The sequence below is a fragment of the Diplotaxodon limnothrissa genome, linkage group LG22 (genome assembly GCF_057381915.1).
Source record: "Diplotaxodon limnothrissa isolate DT_005_m linkage group LG22, D_limnothrissa_male_GT1.1, whole genome shotgun sequence".
In the NCBI taxonomy this organism is placed as follows: domain Eukaryota; kingdom Metazoa; phylum Chordata; class Actinopteri; order Cichliformes; family Cichlidae; genus Diplotaxodon; species Diplotaxodon limnothrissa.
In genome coordinates this window covers 12,260,563-12,281,718 of record NC_140616.1, presented here as the reverse complement: position 1 = coordinate 12,281,718, position 21,156 = coordinate 12,260,563, and the positions used below count along the sequence as shown (strand labels likewise).

Here is a 21,156-nt window from a genome sequence, read left to right as displayed (position 1 = left end):
TCACGACCCGATCAGACTTTTTCTAGATGTTGTGACGCTGGATTGGTTTTAAATTTAAAAAAAAAAAAAATCATAAGAAGATAGGCGCTGCAAGACTCGGGTTACTTGTGGAAAATGAAAAGAAACCTTGTTTTACCTGGATGCTCTGTGGGCACATACAAACACTGCTCAGTGAGCGTTTAGTGCAATATAAACTGACCAAGTAGCACAGAAATCTTAAGGGTTATAACTTTAACCAGCCACCGTGAGGTTATTGCTGTTCTCCATTTTCAGAGTCCTCTTGAAAAACACTTAAAACTTTTCCAAAATGTGATTTCTTGCCAGAAAGGTTAGGCGTTACATTTGTCTTTTGATTGCAGTAATGCAAGAAAAAGAAAAATGAAATGGACAAACCTACTTTTCTCTGGCATCAAAAAGAGGAAACAAGTAGCATTAACAAGTGTGAGCCTGAACTGTCACATTAAGGCAAATAAATAGAAATAGCTTTACAAAAAGCAGATTCCACTGCTCGCTAATGCTCTGTTCTGAGGCAAATCATCCGCAGCATTCAGCAAAAAGACTACCGCGACTACATTAATAAAGCAAATGAAGGAAAAAGGATCATTTTTTACAGGAAGACAAAACCAGGTGTTCATTGTGGCAACCATGCTGCGCTTCTTTGAGTAGAAACATTCAGGACTTGAGTTCACATTGTGTAGTCTTAGAAGTAGGAGATGATTGAAGATACTGCAGGCATATTCACTCCAGCGAATGCAAAACTTAGTCTCTTGTTGTGTTTTGCCAGAGTCTCATTAGATGCTTCTTGTCAAGATGCTGCTGCATAGCTTAAGAGTGCTGTATTGTGCAGCTACACCTCGTTAATCTCAGTCAGCACCAAAACAGGGAAAGGGCAACGGCAAAATTTAAAAAGGAAAAACACATTTTACAGCAAAACACCCTGAAATATCAATAGTTCCTAGAAGAAAGAAAATTTAGAAGTGGTTAAGAGAAGTTTGTGCTCCAGGCAAGAGTGATCAGTCTATGTCCACAGACACTTAGAATCCAGCTTTCACACTATATACTGATACACATCTGCCTTTCCATGGTCAGGTGTTGCAAAGGGGCTCAGCCAGGCTATAGAGAATGGGTGGCCAAACACCACCTTCATGTTCATCCATTTAGACTTTTTGGCCCATCTCCTCTCCTCCTTCTTCAGCTGCTCGATACCCTGCAAAAAAGGTAAAGCAACGCAGTGCGAGTTAAATTCAGCCCTGATACAAAACATCAAAACATGCAGCTGCTGAATGAGGGATTAAAAATGAATCACAATTTGTATTCTTTTGTTTTCCTTTCACAGGTCTTAGGTGACTCACTCTCAGTGGTTCCTGACGATTAAGAAAGCTCCCAGGATAAACCAACACAGTCAACAAATGGAGGCCATATAACACTACAATTGACAGTTCTTTGTAGTGATAAGTCTGAGTCAGAGCTGTGGGTGTCTTGAGCAGAAAATGCATTACTCTGAACCCACCTGGAGGACGAACAGGTTTAGTTTATTTTGGTTCAAGGTTCTTTATTTGTCAAATGCATAGTTATAGGAAGAGGGGGTAGAGGAAGAACATTATATACATAATATATACATTGGGAAATCTTATGGAGGCTCGACCCCAAACTGCAAACTAAAACACCCGAGTCTGGTGCTGGTCTTCATACTGTTAAGAAACATTTTTTCTTTAAAGGACCAGACATGCTTTTCCTTATTTTCTGTACTCTTAAGAGTGACGGATATCAAACATGGCCAGAGTTTCAAATAATGAGGTCAGTTTACGCTCAGAGTTGAGACTGCTCTAAATCTCTGGTTTTAGTAATTTCTTTAAACTCTCATATCATGTCAGTGAGAGCAGTTCTCCTCGTACAGTCCCTCAAGCACACAGGTCTGACTTTAAATTTTCTGTTTGCAAGGAGCAACCAATCACAAGAAAGTTAGCTTAAAGGGAAAAAAACTAAAAAAAAAACTGTTTCACAGAGGATGAACTGAGGGGCTAAACTAAGGTCCAGTATATGACAAAATAAACTTTGTATCATGAATTTATGGGGGTTTTTAAGACTAGTGTACAGTATTTTTCTAATTTCTAATATTACATTTTACAGATTGAGAAAATACTTCCTTTTTTAAGAGTATGGACAATAAAACCTTTTCTCTCTTCTTGAGAGTAAATGTACTGATCATAAGTAGCTTTAGAGAGCACAATCAATAAATATAATCTCATGCAATAAACGGTTGCTGTTTTTCTTCTAAAACATTACAATTGATAAAAAATATTCATGTTTCCTTAATAACAAAGATGTGGTCAATGAGGTCGCCTACACTTACATCAGTTGCGACTGATGTAATGATTACTTCCACTTAACTTTGTGAAGACAAACAACAAAATGTTTCTGGTTGAGTCAAACTTTAAAAAGAGTCTAACTGCAGTTTTATACAGAGAAATGTTCTCTGTGAGGTGAAGTAGAAACTGCAGAAACAAGGGTCAGAGCCAGGCCAGCACTTTCTCCACATCAAGCTGAAAAGGATCTAGTATCTTTCTTTTTAAAGGCTCTTCAGCAAGGTGGGAAGTTTCTGACATGAGAACTTAACCTCATGTCAGACTGCTGACACGGCAGTAGCTGAAATTCAGTTTTCAAGAGGTGTGCAGAGGAGAGGTAAGGTGGTGAAATTCCCTGCTGGATTTACTCACCGTTTCATCAGTGCAGATGGAGTGGACCTGAGTCCCAAACATGACTGCAGTGAAGATCAGAAAGAGGAGACCTTCAAAGCAGAGGAGGATGAGGAGGATGACAGTTGCTGGTGGAGAGAAGTTGCTGCACTCTGGAAAGAAAGGGAGTTTTTTTTTTATGTTAAACCAAGTAAATAACCTAAAATTTGGAAACCAGAAAGGATATTAAACAGACTTAAAGACTTAAGCGTCAAGGTTCCCTGTTCCCTCACTTAGCCCAATCAGAGGCTTGCCCCTCACATTTTGCATAAAAATAGAGAAGTCATAGCTTGTCAGTGCAGAGAATGTGTCAAGTTTGCTTAGACAATAAATCAACTATGAAAAGAGTTCCACATTAGTCTTCTAATGCATAACATTTTACATCTTAGTCACAAGCTTTACTGATTGGATTGGTTCCTATACTAAACTACTATATTACAGGACACACACTTACTCGCCCAGTCTTCTTCAATGCAGAAAACGAAATGGAAGGCCGCCATGAATAACGCATGGAAAGATATTAGTGCAATGTACATCTGAAAACAAACACAAATGTAATGTCAGTCATCTCATTTTTATAATCTTCATATTCATTTATGGTCTTAATTTGGAAAGCCAAAATAAAATGCATTTAGGCGTACAGGCAAATTGGGGGAAGAAGAAGAAGAAAAAAAATCAAACTATGTTCCAAAAAAAAAAAAAAAACCTGCCACAAATTCGTCTAAACAAAATTACGCAGTCAGTGTGAACAGCTGGATTAAGAAAAAGGGAGTCTGGATTTTCCGATGTCTAAAGGTCTTTAACTCAAATAACCACAAATGGACACCGATTGGTTACAACCAAGTTGTGCAGAAGAGCATTTCTGAATGCACAACATGGGTTACAGCAGTTGAAGACCACACCGGGTGCCACTTTTATTAAAAACAGGAAACTAAGATTACAATTTACATGTCTTCATCAAAATTGGACAGACAGATTGGAAAGACTTTGCTTAGTCTTGGTCTCAATTTCTGCTGTCATATATGGATGGTAGGCTTAGAGCAGAGTTAACAATGTGACCATGTCACAAAGCTCATATCACCTCAAACTGGTTTCTTGAACATGACAATGAGTTACAGTGTGCTCAAATGGCCTTCAGTGCCATTTCCCACTCCAATAGATTACCTTTGGGGTGTGGTGGAGCAAGAGATACACATCACTGATGTGAAGCCAACAAATCTGCAGTAACAATGTGATGCTATCATGTCAATATAGACCAAAATTTCTATCCAATGTTTCCTATGTTTGCTGAATATGTGCAATGAAAAATTAGGCCAGTTCTGATGGCAAAACTGGGTCCAAGCCAGTGTACCTACTAAAGTAGCCGGTGGGTGCACCCTATATATTATGACATTCGACCCAAGAGCAAGTATAAGTGTGAGCATGATAATGAAAGAGGGAGTTATTATGAATATTTCCAAGTGGATTCTAATATTCGTTTTGCTGTTAAAGACTCACTGTGAAGAGGACAAAGTATTTCTGGTTGCTTTCTCCGACACAGTTATTCACCCAGGGGCAGTGATGGTCCATCTTCTTGATGCAGCGTTTACACACACTGTGGAGACAAAATAAATTAATCATAGGCACACCTGAGGGAGTCATGCAATGCACAAATGTGGGTGTTGGTATGTCACAACAACTGTCACTAAAAGACACACACACAAACACCTTAAGGAGCATAATTCAGTCAACTGTGAGAAAATGAACAGGCTGCTCTCAGTCATAGCAGCTGCAGACTGGGGGTTATTTATCTGTCAAAACTGCAGCAGGCTGACAACTCAAGTAAAAGCCAGAAACTCATAATTTATCATAAGACAAAGCAGAGAGTCACACTCGAGCTGCCTGGGCGCTTTGTTTTATGGGGAAATCGCTTTTTAAAAAGCTGCCATTCTGTGTGTAAGATACTGTTTGTTTGGGTTGTTAGAGATAACTGTGTCACTGCACTGTATCATCTGAAGCACCCTCAAGAATGACTCATAATATTCAGCTTGAAAAGAATCAAACTGACTGCCATTTTTGCTTCTGAGACGGGCTGACTCACTGGCTTCACAATTCAATTAATCGGAGGTGTTTTTGCACTTTTCATGCCTTGAGATCCCAGAGAAACCACTGAGCAACCACAGAGGGAAGTCCTTATTATTATCAACTTGCAGAGTCTGCAGGGAAATGCGACACAGCTGAAAGACGCAGGAGAGCCAGTCTAGGCACAAACACAGAGGAGGAGTGGCGTTCCCAGCCGGAGAGTCGCATCAGGACTTTCCTCTGTGAGGTGCAGACTTCAGCAGATTCCTGTTTGTTTTGTTCCCAAAATGTGCAGTCTGCAATGAGAAGTGTACCCTTTCTTATACTACACAGATTCATACAGTGCTGTACCTGCAGTGGTGAGCTCTGTCTGGCTTGATGCTGCAGCACTTGGGGCATTTGTACACCACCTGTCCTGGTTTGAGCTGCAAACTTTCAATGAACTCTTTGGTTGCGTTTCCTTTAGGCACAGCACCCTGAGGAGGAGTGGGATGAAAAGAGAAGTCAGCTCTGCTCTGTCACTCTACATGTGGTACATGATTTCTTTCGGGGGTACATGATTTCCTTTGACGGCAAGATGGCTTTTATTTTATAAAGTGCATTTAAAAAGTGCTTCTCCAGCCAAACGCACACTCTCTTTTATGTGACCGCACTTATAGCTAGATTGGGAAACCCTGGGCTGACTTATCGAGTTGGTAATCACCTTCATGTGACCGGCTTAGCCTGTCTGCGGATTTTAGGGGAAGTGAAACCAGATAAGGAATAGATATTGTGGCTATGTTGAACTTTCTTTGTATTACAAATGCTGGAGTTGACTCAAGAGGCTTCCAAGCCCAGGATAGACAAAACATGACAAACACAAAAGCATTTTTAAAAAACCAAAAAACAAACAAAGCACATAGAGAAAACAAATCCAAATCTATGTAACAATTAGAAGTAAATTAAGAGTATGCTAAAAAAAAAGGTTTGCAGAGATAGTAAAGCTAGACTGAAAGGGATAAACAAAAAAAGCTGCTGAATCCATAAAGAAGAGTACAAATAAAAAATTACTAAAACACAGTAACGGAAGATTAAAAATGAGATTAGACTTAAAACAAAGCCCACCCCAGACTAAAGTGCATGCAAGCCCTCACGGGTGGGGCCTTAAACTCATTTTAAAGTGTCAAATTTTTCAGTAGGGCTTTATGGGTTATGTGAGACTATCCAAGAGCCTAATAAGGGAAACAAAGAAGAGTTTCCTCAGAGTCAAAAACTAGGAGAGAACCCAAGATAATTTATTTTGCACCTGATATCCAAGAAAGTCAATGGACTGTGATACAACTAAGCCAGATGGGCAACAAAAAAAAAAAAGGAGAGAAAAAAAAAGGTAATGTTTGTGGGATGTTATAAGAAAAATGTATCTAATGACATTTTAGACATGAATGACGTGAATGACATTTTTATTATATCTGATATGACTACAGTTTAAATTCTGTTGAATAATTAAGGGGCTCACAACCTAAGGATCAGGGATCCACTGAGGGGATGATTAATGTGGTGGAAAATAAGAATTAAATTGGTTCTATAACAGAAATCTGATCAATTTTTTATTTTATTTTTTACTTCTATTTCTGCTGCAAGTTACAGGTAGTTTAGATTTTTTTTTTTTTTTTTTTAAATAAAAGCATGTGAGTCATACCATAGGCTCCAGCTATACATTAAAGGATACAAAACCACAAAGTTTGGAGAGCGCTGCATTTCATAAGCATATATTATAAACTCCTAGCTGCCAGTGTACCTAATAAAATGTAGATATAATTTGCAAAGTACGTGTCAGAGAAGTGTGGAGGAATTTGTGGAAGTTTAAAGTAAAAGAGCACAGAAATAAAAGTTTAGTACCCCATGCAACTGTTGCAAGTCAAATATTTACTATGAGCACACCAACAGGAACACATTCTTAAATTATTGTAGTAATAAATCGAGAGAGGATAAATAGTGCTAGTCAGACAGTCAGTATCGCATCCTACAAGCAAATAAAGTGGACCAATAAAGCTCTGACTGACCGGGTCTGTGCACATCGCCTTGGCATGGGAAGCAAGGGCGAGGAAGGCGAGGCCGTTGAACAGCACCCCGTTGAAGAGGCTATAGGCCACGTTCTTGGCAGGCAGCAGCATGACGAACACCACCACAAACTCGGCGTAGAAGACCAGGAGCCAGGTGATGATGCCACACACGATGCCGCAGCTGTCGCGGATGAACCACATGGTGTCGGAGCCGGTGCGCGGTGGAGGAGGGGTGCAGTGCTCGCGCTTCAGGTAGCCAGCTTGGCGCTCAATGTCCCTGGTGCGGTGCGCCGGGCTCTTCATCCTAAAGCGCCTGTGGCTCCAACCACATACTGCGAGGAGTGACGAGACAGATGGTGAGGAAGAGGGGGGGACAGAGCGGTGGGAAGAAAATGAAAGAAGAGGAGGAATTAGGGACTTATGCGAGGGATGGTACACAGTTGCCATACAGTTATTTTCACTTCCATCACCTTCAATATGGATTATTCTCTCTGTCACACACAGAAATTCAAATTATCTCAGGAGAGAAGCTGAACAAAACAACGTTTGATTTATTTTTTGGATTCATTTTCTATCAAACAACTATTTTTTTCTGCTCTGACTGTATTACTTTGATACTTCGCTGTAACAGTGGTGTCCCACAGCAATTAAGAGTCAGTGTAAACAGACTAATAACAGAATCTGCATGGTCCTCGAGGAATATAAATAAAGGCAGGAGCCATTAAGGCACAGTGAATCAGCAAATAATGTTGGAGTAAACGCTCAAGAGGACGCATTAACTGGAGGAGGAACAAACACTAACCGCTCTGATCCCACAACGCCAAGAAAATCCATGCATCCTCTCACAGCAAAGTTTCAGCATTTGGCCTTAAAGGTAACACAAAACAATGCTTCACCACAAAACAGACTACACTGCTGTCCTGCTCTGCTTGGGGCTTAAGCGTGTGTGTATCCAGATCCATCTGGAGACGAGGCTCATAAATAAGTCATCAAGCAGGTTTGTGTGTGTGTGTAGACAAAAATCTGATGTGACTTGAAAGGGGCCAAACTGTCAAAAATAACTAGATCTCAGTATTACATGAAGGCTAAAATAAAACAGCTGATTCCTGTAGGATACAGGAACCTTGATGCCCTTCTCCTCACTGAAACTTAAGATTAAAATTAGAGCAATCAAACTGCTTGGGTGTAACTAAGGATTCGATCTATCCATTAGACTTAACTGAATGATAGTCTAATCTCACTTTTATGTCCACATTAATTAAGGCTTGTCCAATGATCCTGACAGTTACACAGGCTTCCCAGAGGACAGAAATTTAATCAGAATAAAAACATACAGCACATCTGGGACAAAATCTCAGATTCCATCACTGTCCAGAAGGAAAGCAAAATTAAATCAAAACCAAAATGGATTTATGATTTTTAACCTTTTAATAGGATCAGTTTTTACTACATTTTGGTGCCAAAGTTTCTTCTCCTATGCTCGTTGTTTCACCATGTCTATGTGTGAGGGAGGGTCCAGACAGAGCAGATCACCGTTTTCCCCAGTGTGACTGTAGCATTAGTTCTGTTTACATACCAAAAATGACCTAGTTCAGTTTAGGAAAGAAAACTATTTGATTAGGTTTAGAAAAAGATCACATCTGGGTTAAAGTACACAAGTCGGACGTTTCAAAAGGATGCTCAGTTTTCTAGGTTGGCATGGCGACACATGCTACTCAGGACGCTCAAAAACAGAGGCAGCACAAATGTGAAACATACTGGTTTCAAAGTTGATCCCGCTTACTCAGGACTGGCCAAAGTCTTGCTGACTGCAACATAACAAAGTAAAGTGGACAGTTTGTCTCCGTGCATGTGAGAAGAAAAAGAAAAACACTTACCAAAAAAAAAAAAAAAAAAAAAACCCCACACAAAATCATTTTCATGACCATTTCGCAATGAGCCCAGGCTAGAATTTAACATCACTCAAGTTGACAACAAGTCATTACATTACTGCAAGTGAAATAAAAGCTTCCTGGAAGGATCAATCCGTCTAAAGCCAAAGTTGGACAGATGTCAAGCGGCATAGATGGCATGGTGACAAACAAAACTCTGTACCCAACATTCACCACCATGTCAAGCTGTGGATCACAATAAAGGAAAGAATCCCAGCACATCTACATTTCCCAAGAATGTCACACAGCATCTATCAGCAGTGACATTTTTAAGCAGCACCAAGTATTTAAAACAGTTTTGTGCGCTCATTTGGGCTATTCTAATTTTTACTCTTTATTTGAATAAATAATTTTTTGAGCGATTCATTTCAACGTGGTCATCAGATAATACTAATCTGTCACCGTAAACTACCAGTCAAAAGAAGTCAATTTTTGTTCCAGCTGTTACTGAAAATTTATTCAATTTGATTTATATAGTGTCAAATCACAACTTTAAATTTTAAGGTAAAGACCCCACAATAATACAGAGAAAACCCCAACAATCAGACAACCCCCTTGTAAGAAAGCACTTGGTGACAGTGGAAGGGAAAACTCCTTTTTAGCAGCAAGAAACCAGTAACAGGAAGAACCAGGTTCAGGGAGGGGTGTCCATCTGCTGCAACTGGCTGGGGGTGAAATGACGAATACAGGACAAAAGACACAAAGTGTACACTGAAACTGGTAAATAATACAACTTTGTTCCGAAAAATAAATGAATTAATAAAATGAAATCACAGAATCTAAAAAGACTCATTCAGTAGCCAAATACACTTGTTGTATTTTTTCTATAATGCTACAAAAATTATGTTTAGCAGATTTATTCCCAGGGCTCTTGAGGTCAGCAAGAATTGACACAAATATGCCGTTCACAACAAACTGGCCCGATGTTCACTTAAAACCTACCATTCAGGTATTTCCTAATGTTCTGGGTCTTTAGCTTGCTCCAGAAACAACTCCAGACCAACCACTTGCTTTTTTCTCATGATTTATATTCAATATTCAACTTCCTATATTACAGTATGTTGTAACTGTGGCTGCAAAGGTGTAGCAACACAGTTTGTTCCAAAGCGACACACACAAAAAAAGCTGAAGCATTTTTGGGAACTGTTTGCTTTAAAGTTCAAGTTTCAGATTACTTCCCCCGCTGCAAATAAGCTGTAAGTTCACCTACTTCACTCTGGTTAGATGAACGATTGTTTTTAAGTGTTCTATTGGAGTACTAAATGAATTTTGAGTACACATGCTAGTGTCCCTGTAATAACCACGTGTTGTTTACTCGTGTGACTCACTTGACGCGTATTTGGCTCGACGGGTGGAGGAAGTCCACCTGTCGAGTTTCAAGTAAAACTTGCTTCAGGATGCAGGAAGCTTACACATGGCCGGTGTGTCACTGAAAACGACTCCCTTCATTAGAAACAACAGCTAGAAACAGCAATGAAACCAGTGTTGAGTGAAAATGGAGATGATGAAAAAAGACAGAAACTCAAGACAATGAAATAGGCAAGAAAGCCCTGGAGTGAAACTAACTACTGATGCTGAGTTCATTAACAATTAAGCAAATAGTTCCTCCTGCAGAATGAGTCTATAGATTTCTGTCAGTGAATAGCTGCTTGTATAGAGAGGAAAACCAACATGAATGGAACAGAAACACTTTACACAACAAAATCTTGTCTAAGACGATCCGGAAGATACAGTAGATACAGTATGTGAAAATTTTTAACACGGTAAAGGTAAGTTCATTTAAAATGCATGCAGCACACTAAAACACTCCACGATTCACAGGCATTTTTGATACCCTGCTGTAAAATAAATTACACCACCGAGTGAAGGAGGCAGCTGAGCGGGCAGGCGGCACGAGGACCTCCTGCTGCGATAAACAGACAGTTAACATGCTGATGTTGTTCCACTTTACTGATAGTCTCATCGGGCCACTTAAAAAACTGAAAATGGTTGTTTCACTCAAGACTAATGTGATGCTTCAGGGATTATTATTGCAAAAACAAACATGACCTGAATATGACACCGATACACATTGTTTTATTTATCATCACATAGATACTGCTGTCCCTGTATTGAAGCAGAGTGGCAGAAGAGACACATTAGACACGACAAACTGCTCACGGAGTAGCTGTTGATGGTCTTTAAACTGACAGAGCGAACTCTCTACTGGCTAAAGCAGGTCCAGGGTCCAGTCTGGCCCACTAGATGGCTTTACAAAGAGTGAAAATTGCACAGAAGCCATTAATTTGTCCAGTTTTTTCAGTAAAAAATGAATTGTTAATCATTTTACTGATGTCATGTTTATTGTACAGGTGTGAAACGAATGGTGAGTTGAAAGTATTTCGAGATCTAGACATGGTTTAAACATAAAAACGTAGAACACTACACCCGTTTTTCTCAAGTTCACCTCAGGTTGTTTATTTGTTTCACGTGTGAATTTTTAACATGAAATGACCCCCTGTGTTGTAGGCTTATTTTTAAGGGAGTGGGGTAAAAGGGTGCCTTTCAATTTAGCTTATCATTTCAGATTTTTTGAAATATTGAATTCAGCTAAGGTGAACGCTTTAAAATGGACTTCTTTACACTAAAGAAACACTTTCTTACACTTAAGAATTTAATTTTAATTACATTTGTAAACTGAATATGTGGCATGTTCACATCTACATTCATTAACACACACTGTTTGTGTTTAATAAAACATCTCTCCTTTGCACTGTAGTCCTATACTAACACTCAGGTGTTTGTGGCCACAGATCAGGATGCACTCTGTATTCTTTCAACTTTCTATCACAGCCCTCATTACGCTTGAGCACCTATCACTTGTTGTCCTGTTTTTGGACCACTTTTGGTAGGTAAAAGTCTCAAAACCTGCCCTCTTTGGATCTGGTGTGACCCAACTGCTTCAGAGCAAGAGGCTCCTGGGTTCAAGACTTCCTGGATGCTCTCTGTGTGGAGTTAACCTGCTCTTTCTGTTGTTGTGTATTTTTATTTAGCTGCTCTCATTTATACCTAATGTATGTTTAATTGGTGACTCTAAATACATCAAAGGCGAGGATGTGAGCTACGAAAAGAGTTAAAGGTGGAACAGAATAAGACCCTGGGTGAATGCGAGTTGTCAGTAGGAGTATAAAATCTCAAACATTTAAGTCAATCCTCCTTCCAATAAATCATCAAGAACAGATTGTTCACCAATATATCTGACTCCACGACAAAGTGCAACTCTGAGGAGATGATCACCTTTTTTCATTTCAGTCACCTGTCTTTGGTTTCACTCTTATATTATATCATTAATTTCTTATCTAACTGTGTTTTTTTGTATCTTATTGAGCTATCTTGTTTTATCATATGACATTGATTTTATTAAGCCATTCATAATGAGATAAGCTATTTTAATAATGGTTGCATTTAATGTTATGGCAACTGCAAGACAGCAGTTTCATTACTTGTTTATCCACAACAAGATTCACTGACTGGTCCTTCCAGCTCGTCTTTGGCCGATTTGATTTCGAGGATAAAAAACAGACATCTGCTAAAATATGTTGAATAACCTGAGAGGCACTAAGGAGGAAAAAAAATAAGCGTGTGTTCTGGGCTCATGTATACGGCTGAAGTGCTTTTGAGCACGGTTTGCTGTATTTCAGGTAAACTAACCACCACAAAGATATGATGAGTATCGTATATGGTAACATATATGATGTATAGGACATAACTACTCATCTTTTGGAAAGTGCAGTAATAAACCAAACCAGGAAGTTAACTGGTAGCTGAAACAGAGCGGGATGACTGGTTTTCCAGTAGTTGATAAATGGAAACACTTAAAATCTACAAAACCATTTTCCAGAGTGAAACTGGGTTTTCACAGCCTACCTCGCACTCTCTTGCCTTTCTCGACGGACGCTTCTTGAACTCTTTGTGTAGTTTAGAGGCTTGTAGAGTTCAGACACCCCAAACTATCCACACACGCCTGTCTGCCCCTCCGCTGCGTCCGTTAGCTCAATCCCAGCTAACCTCACCGATCTTCGGACAGTTGCCCTCCACGGCCCCAGCGACTCGGCTCCCGCTCTCGTTGCTGTCTCGTTTTCAAAGAAGTGTTAATTATCCTCACTAACAGTCAGCTAAACGTGACCTGACACAAGGTGCTGTCGAACTGCCGCTCCTCCCGTCAGATCCAGAAAGCTCTGCGGGCAGCGGGACAACAAAATGCAGATCCAACCAGGAAGTCAGACACCCTCTCCTGTCTGTTGTGGGCCGCTTAACCCTGAGCGTTGACTTCTAGGTGGTACTTTCACCCGGGCTGAGATCAAAACCTTGCAAAATCCTACCACCCCCCTTACGATGGTGAGGGCTGCTGAAGGTTAAAGTGAGTAAGTCTGTAAGGAAAATAGATAAATGAATGAATGAATAAATAAATAAATAAATACATAAGGGATTGTACTAGGGGAGAAAAATTTCCAAAAAAAGTTACAAGGAAAAAATGAGAGGAAAAAAAGTGGCAAATAACCCCAAAAAATTACAATATTTTAAGCAACAAACAAAAACAAAAAAATGTCAGTCTATGACACAAAAAGTAAATTTACACGCAAAATGGGCAGCTGTTGAGAAAACACTCATCTATTTATTTAAAAAATACCAAATTTCTTTAATAAAATAGGAAATAGAAACTTAATAATATAAAACAACAAATTTACAAGTAAAATACATAGGGTACAAAATTCACAGATTTCGTGGAAAAAAATCACAAGAAAAAAATTACCAAAAATATGTGGCATAAGTTAAAGCACGTGCAGAAAAATTGTTGTAAAGGGTTGTTCAAACTTTAAGTTGCTTTTCGTGTCAACATCAGTGGAATATCTTTGTTTTTAGGAGGTCACTGTCTTGTGTTTGTTGGGTGGGGCGTTTACCTGTAAAGATTATTAGAAAACTCAAACAACCAGCATGCCCTTCGGATTTTTCCCCCATTGTCGTCTTCTGATGACGCAGGGGTAAAGCGACAGACATACACACACATGCTGAAAGTGTTTCTGAAAAATGGCAACAGTGCAAGTTAGTGAGGCTGAAAAAGTGTACATACTACACGGCATACGAGTAAGTTGTTAACAAACATGTTAAAAAAAATACAGCACCAGACTTTTGTTTATTCTGTTAAAATCATTTTAAATGTATTTATGAGCTTTAGCGATAGGAAGCTAGCTGCATTAGCACTGTCTCTGTTGACATGTTTCTTCCTGGTCTTCAGGATGACTTAAGGGTGGATGGACGAGGCTGCGAGGACTACAGACACATGGAAATAGAGACCGATGTGGTTTCCAACACAGACGGATCCGCCAAAGTCACGCTGGTAATTAAATCAGGCAGCATGTGTGAACAGCTGAAAGACTGAAATTTAATGATCATTAAACGATTTACGCAAAAACGAATTCTTAAAATCACATCTAAATTTGACTTGGAGCCAGTGTAAGGAAGCCACAATGGCTGATATGTGATCTCACTTGTCACTTAAGAGGCTTCCCACAGGGTTTTAGTCCAGCTACAGTCAGCAAAGCAAAACCTGAATGACTTGGCAGATGAATGAAAACTGTTAGTAGTAAAGCTGAGATGAAGTGAAGGCATGAGTACGCTTTTCAGAAGTCAGAGTGCTGTTGAAGCTCATTTCCGGGTTCCACTGTCAGACCAACCTTTTTATATCACCCCATGGTTTATCTCTCTTTCAGGGGCACACAGCGGTTCTTGTGGGTGTTAAGGCAGAGATTGGAAAACCAAGGCCAACGGTGCCAGCCGAGGGCTATTTGGAGTTCTTTGTTGATTGGTATGTATGCTGCTAAATGATATTTCTGTTTATGAGGGGTATAACAATTCTGAAACTGTGGCCAAAATAGGGATACAAACATCCACAATATGATTTCACTATTCCACTTGAAGCTGGTAATTCCACGTTAAAGCACATGTGTCTGGTGAGAGCTGTAATCAAGTGTGTGTTTGAGCCCAGAGGTGCCACTATGGATTTAACAGAGGGGGGAAAAGGTCCCACGGCATTTTCTACAATCTTCACAGTGATTATCGAAATTTGCTTTCTGTGTTAATCACAGAATTATTTTATTTTTATTTTTACGTATTATTGACGGGCACAAACTGTATAGTGTAGCAGCAGAGTTGGTGCTAAAACATGTACTGATTTTGATTACTTCTGATTTGATTAATTATTATTATTACAGTTATTATTCTCATTATTCTCATTATTCTCATTATTTGCTGTAAGATTTATTTGGCAGCGTGAGAATAGGTAAAAGTGCAACAGCTGCTGTTATATAAAAAGAACTAGAAATACCCCAGAATAAAAAATAAAAAAAAATACCCCAGAATAATTAAGTGTATTTTTTCTCTATTCATGAATGTGGTTTAAAAAAAACAACTGTTTTTTTGTTTTGTTTTTTGTTTTGTGGGGAGTTGAAAGGTAAGCCAGGCTGTGGCTCGGAAGAGTTGTTACACCCCGTTGGTTTAAACGTGGGTACGTGTCATTTTTTACAGTGTTTAGGTGAAAAATCTTGAATTCAAATCAAAATTTTTGCATCAGCAATTAAAGATTTTAAAGACATTGAAAGTAAAAAAAATCACTTGAAGTTAAGTGAGTGTTTTAATGGATGTGCTGCCACCAGGAGGTAGTGTTGCATTATCTGTTCCCTGGATTTCCACCATAGTCCACTAAAGAAAGTATCATCATATGACCATACATAACGTGTTTGTGTGAAGAGAGGTAGCAAGATTAGCAAGCTTTACTCTGGGATAAGCTCCTGCTGTACGACATAGCTGGGTTGTTTCTTCTTCAGTTCGGCCAATGCGACCCCCGAGTTTGAGGGCAGAGGGGGTGAGGAGCTGGGCACGAAGCTGAGTAACACCCTCTACAAAGTCTTCAACAACAAACGCAGCATCGATCTGAAGAGCCTCTGCATATGTGCTGGAGAACACTGCTGGGTGCTCTATGTGGATGTGCTGGTGAGTCGTAGTGTCCAACGCTGCCTTTTGCTTCCTAAAATTTTTTTTCTTTTTTAATATTTATTTTTTCTAGTGTGCAAAAATAAAGAAAACGTGCACTGTACACTGCAGCTCCCTTTCTCCATGACTGCAGTTTTTTTTGCCCTCCATTTGAGCGTCATTGAATTTTGACTAGTGATCCAGCCAAAATCCTCTCCTCTGCTGCTCCACAGTTGTTTTCTGCAATAATAAATTTATTGTTTTTAGACAGAACAAGTTATTTTTGGACAATAATTTGACTGAGAACTTACTACACCAGTCATTTTCACAATTTTCTGACATATTTTAGCACAAAAAACTAATAAATAATTACAATTATTCCATCACAACCCTACATGTGATTCTTATGGGCTGTGCTTCTGCTTTTATCCTCAAAATGACAAGGCTGTTTTCCTGCATTTACGTTTTTCTTCCTGTTTGTATAGTAAGAGTTGTTAGCAGTGTAGAGGTGTTAAGATTTGCTTGAACATTTCCAAATAAATCCAAACAACTTGGGTCAAATCTCATGTTTTTATGCTTCCACAGCTCCTGCAGTGTGATGGAAACTTGTACGATGCCATATCAGTAGCTATCAAGGCGGCTCTCTTCAACACAAAGTGAGTCTCCATTTGAGATTTTTTGGCATCTTACAGTTTATTTAATATTGCACAAATGAAATCTTACTAAAAGTCTTGATTACTCCACCGACAGAATTCCCAAAGTTCACATATCATCCGATGAAGAAGGAGGAAAAGAAATTGAGCTGTCTGACGACCCCTACGACTGTATGAGACTCAACGTAGAAAACGTTCCCTGTATAGTGACTTTGTGCAAGGTGAGCTCACTTGCTGATGCTCAGAGGTGATGACTGTCACCACACCATAGTGCTACATGCGGCTCACTGTGTTTCTGCAGGTGGGACACAGACATGTGGTGGATGCAACACTGCAGGAGAAGGCCTGCTCTGTGGCAAGCCTCATAATCTCCGTCACGCACAAGGGCACCATCACCTGTATGAGGAAGGTGGGCGGAGGCAGTCTGGACCCAGAGAGCATCTTTGAAATGACAGAGGTGAGCCCAGCTTCGCTCCTCAGCCATCTGGCCTCCTCTCAGCACAGCTGAAGAATTAACAAATTGTGCTTTTAACCTTATTTACATTTTAAAGCAGCAACATTTGACCTTCAGTTAAAAGGAATCCTTTATATTCTCACGTGGAGTTGGAGCTGCAGGTTGAACTTGAACCTGGGCTGCTGCATTTCAACCATAAGTCAATGGGCACCTGCTCACCCACCTAACTAAAGGAGTTCACTACTTTTATAGACAGAATTTCTAGGCAGAGCCAAGTGTCATCTTTGCTTACACTGCTGCCCCGTGCCCAAACCTGGATAAGTGGCAGAAAAATAGGTGGATTGTTTATTTCCTTTCTTTCTTTCTTTCTTTCTTTCTTTCTTTCTTTCTTTGCTTGTTTTCTGCAGGCGGGCAAAAGAGTTGGGAAAGCCCTCCACGCTCCTCTCATGAAGCTGCTGGAACAGGAAGAGAGTCTCGGAAAAAAGAGACAGAAAGTTGGTTTTTTGGGCTAAAAATCCGCTCCTGTTTCCAAGTTTGTGTTTACATGTATACATAATTTTCTAATAAAGTGTTTATTTGTACTCTGCTTATATTTGTTTTTTCAGATACGTTTTTGTTGTTGTTTTGTTTGCACACAGATTGATAGAGGAATTGTTTTATGTGGCATCTGAATCACAACAGATGAAGCTTTGTAGAAGATATGTCTGGTTGAAAGCTGAAGCTAGTGAAGGATTATTATTATTATTATTATTATTATTATTATTATTTCACATTTATACCATACGTGCATATAGTAGGAGGCTCAGGGGAAGCACTTGCGGCCACCAGTATTCTTTTGCCCAAAACCAAATATATTCAAGTTGCTGTCAATAAAGACTGAATTTTTGGCATTTTGCTTAAAATAATTAATTGATTATCAAAATATTTTCTATGGGCTAATTGTTTGTCTGTTTTAGTTCTAGTCTGATTTCAAGCTGTTACAAAGTCAGGAAGAAGATGAAGTGCAGATTATTTAAAATACTTATTATGATGCAAATGGTTGGAAAAATGGCCTAATATGAACCTTGAACAATACTTAGTGTTTGTGTTCATTTATCTTTAAAGTTTGCTCCGCATCAGTGAATGGGTTGTTGTTTTTTAACTCCCCACAAATGCAAAACTTTCCATTCTTGAAATCTGCACTGCCCTCTCTCAGCAGACCTGCACTGGAACTGTCCAGTCTTTCTGCATCCTTTTGTGTTTGCCACGTGTCAGCTGAGGAATAAGTGTAGTGGAATCTTACAGAAGGACCAGATGTGACTCTGGATGATTTCCACTTTGTCCTCAGACAGGGTGAGGGTGTGTGCACAGGCAGGCAACAGACTGATCCAAAACAAGCTCTTGCTTTGGATCCGTCTGACATTTGGGCAAAGTTTGAGCCATTGCCTAAATCTTTCAGTGCGAAGTCTGAAACTAAAAAAAAGAAAATATCCTGCATCTCATCTACTAAAGGATCATAATGCACCTTCACTGCTGTCAAAAACATCTGCAGTAATAAAACTTACAGGTCAAATTTTAGCCATATGCTGTGGATGAAACTATAATAATTTGAGCCAGTAAAACTACAGCTGAGTTATGCAGGGTCTTATGCAACAGAAGAGTCGCTCTTTGTTTGTCTTTTTTATACACCTTCATGAAAGCTGCAGAGGGCTTATGTAATAGCTGCTTCACACTGTCTGGCCTCAGTCTGCAGGTCTACACCTGCTTTCCAGGCCTGGCTCTGGTTAGCCCTCAACCTCCACGTGAAGAGTCTGGAGCCAAAAGAAACGCACACACGCCATCCTTAAAGGCTTCTGAGGTTGGACTGTTATTCCTACAAACAGCACTTTCAGACTACATAATTTTTCCATCTTCTGGGGGATGAGAGGGAGTGTGTGAGAGGGACAAATAGAAAGAGAGAGGGAGGGAGATGGATAAATTGCAAGCGTCCACGTTGATTCAGCCTCATTCGACAGGTCTAACCATGGAGTTCAAAGGAGTGTGTTTGCTCCTAGGAGTGCTGCTGCTCGTAAGCTCCTCGCTTCAGCAGATTCCAACAAAGAAGAAGCCCATGAAAAAAGGTAGAGAGTCTTAAGAGTCTCCTCTTACTTAAAACACTCTAAAGCTGTTTGATCACTGAGTTTGCACAATTAACCTTTTCTAAAAAAATTTCTTGTATGTCTGGAATCAGATACAACAAAGGATGCTGCTATTGTGCAATTACAGAAACAGATCGATGACATCGTCCAGGAGCTCAACCTACTGAAGGAGCAGCAGGCTCTGCAAAGAGGTAAACCTGGTGTTTAAAACAGTTCATAGTTAAAACAGTCATCAAGAGAAGGCACTACCTGCACCGTCATGTGATAAAACCCTTAAGTGTACGAGTGTATGCAAGTTAACAGTGTATAACAGTCCTTGCTTACCTTGCTTTGGGGCCAGTTGTTAAATCTACCTTAAGACATTTGATATTTTATTTAAAAAATATGCATGCACTATAAACTAGCTGTCACATATTATTAATAAGACACAAAATATCAGAATTCTTGTTTTTAATCATTGTTTGATTTTTTTAGTGTGCATGCATCTTATATGTTTTCAGTCAAGTCAGAGTAAGAATTTCCAGTACACACTTTCACTCACTCTACCCATTTAGATTATTCAACACAATTTCTCACAGTTATTCATGCAACATCAACTTATTTTATCCATTTTAGCCCGTTTATCTATATAACACTTGTTGACGTGTCCTCCTTCATAAACTGTGCTTGGGCTGATCCTAGTCACTGGTGATTGAAGGTGAATATGCCTTTAATATCACACCAGCAGAGTGGAGACAGACGCACTTCTTAGTCTCACTTCTGTCTGATATGGATTACAGTTGAGAGAACAAAATATGTATTTAAGTTGGATCCAATATCCTGAAGCATGCTTCAGTTAAACATAAGTGCAGATTAGATACATGTGGAGTCTTTAAAATGCCATATTTTAATCTGGAAAACACGTTTGCCCCACTGTTCTGAACAGAAAATCATATTGTTTCTGGAAAACAAACACATTCTTTTTTTAAAGTTGTGTTCGCCATGATAACAAAGCTAAATTTTTCCTGCATATCATTATCAAAAAAAGTCCTCACAAAAACAAGAAACATTAAAAAAAAAAAAAAGCATTTTACTGTTCTTATTTAACCATCAGTTCCTTTTTTTCTCCCCTCTGCAGTCTGTTTAAAAGGCAAAAAGATCAATGGCAAGTGTTTCTTGAGTGACCCTGTGAGGAAACGTTATCACACCGCCAGCGAAGACTGCAACGCCCTGGGCGGTGTCCTTGGCACACCTACATCCAAGGATGAGAACGATGAGCTCAGAGACTACGTCCGCCAAAGCATCGGCCCAGATGAGCAGGCGTGGCTGGGCATCAACGATATGGTAACTGAGGGCACCTGGATCGACCAGACCAGCAGCAGCATCACCTACAAAAACTGGGACACGTCCAACTTTAGGTCCCCCCAGCCAGACGGGAGCATGTCCCAGAACTGCGCTGTGCTCTCTGCAGCCTCCCAGGGGAAGTGGTTTGACGAGAACTGCCGCGACGAGAAGCCATCCGTGTGCCAGTTCAACATCGTTTGACCACATTTATCTCACCAGTGACTCTGCGTTTGCTTGGTTATAGCTGCTTTGTGTGTGTGTGTTTACTCTCACTGCAATGCTGCTTTTTTTTGCTATCCTAAAAGGGGTTCAAGCCAGTGGTTCCCAACTGGCTTTGCATCAGAACCAAAGTCTGATGTAGAAGTCACAATCAGTTGCATAAGAAGATGTTATTTTAGACAAATGTGATGCTGCTGGTATGTAATTTTGCAGCGTTCCTGGTGTTTGGAATAAAAACAAGAAGAAGGCCACAGTCCAGTTTGGAGTAAGCGAGAGATTGTGTGGCTGTACAAAGAAATGGCAAAGAAAACTGCATATCATTTTAGAAAAACATAAGTTGAAATAACAATGTTCATGTGATTAAAAATAGTGTTTGGGTGCTGGCACCATCCACAAATTAAAAACTGCGTGTAACTCTCTGTTGTCCTCACACCGATCAACAGCAGTTCTGTGACTCACTGGCTGAGAACCACTGTTTTAAACTTCTTTTTAAATAGGACTTTAAAAAAGCCATAATTATGACTGATATAACTTTTTTATTTTTATAATAACTCAGTCTTCACTCGTTCCAGTTTGCTAGTCTTGTAGCCTGCGACCTGTAAAATTACCATCA

At 39.6% G+C, this 21,156-nt stretch overlaps 3 protein-coding genes across 3 annotated transcripts; 2 read left to right on the top strand and 1 right to left on the bottom strand.

The window, feature by feature from the left end:
* Positions 1–515: 515 nt before the first annotated feature.
* zdhhc3b (zDHHC palmitoyltransferase 3b) lies at positions 516–12,985 on the bottom strand. Its single transcript, XM_085346103.1, has 7 exons — positions 12,676–12,985; positions 6,839–7,170; positions 5,148–5,272; positions 4,233–4,329; positions 3,190–3,271; positions 2,718–2,848; positions 516–1,207 (listed from the first exon to the last, which is right to left on the bottom strand). The coding sequence occupies exons 2-7, from the start codon at positions 7,139–7,141 to the stop codon at positions 1,049–1,051; spliced, it is 897 nt and encodes a 298-aa protein (XP_085202229.1). The 5' UTR covers positions 7,142–7,170; positions 12,676–12,985; the 3' UTR covers positions 516–1,048.
* An 814-nt stretch (positions 12,986–13,799) lies between these two features.
* exosc7 (exosome component 7) lies at positions 13,800–17,423 on the top strand. Its single transcript, XM_085346389.1, has 8 exons — positions 13,800–13,893; positions 14,045–14,146; positions 14,520–14,614; positions 15,633–15,798; positions 16,363–16,433; positions 16,528–16,651; positions 16,732–16,887; positions 17,292–17,423. Exons 1-8 carry the CDS (start codon positions 13,837–13,839, stop codon positions 17,394–17,396), a joined length of 876 nt encoding a protein of 291 aa, XP_085202515.1. The 5' UTR covers positions 13,800–13,836; the 3' UTR covers positions 17,397–17,423.
* A 1,409-nt stretch (positions 17,424–18,832) lies between these two features.
* LOC146609497 (tetranectin-like) lies at positions 18,833–21,156 on the top strand. The gene is made up of 3 exons (XM_085346488.1): positions 18,833–18,983; positions 19,094–19,192; positions 20,119–21,156. Exons 1-3 carry the CDS (start codon positions 18,833–18,835, stop codon positions 20,523–20,525), a joined length of 657 nt encoding a protein of 218 aa, XP_085202614.1. The 3' UTR covers positions 20,526–21,156.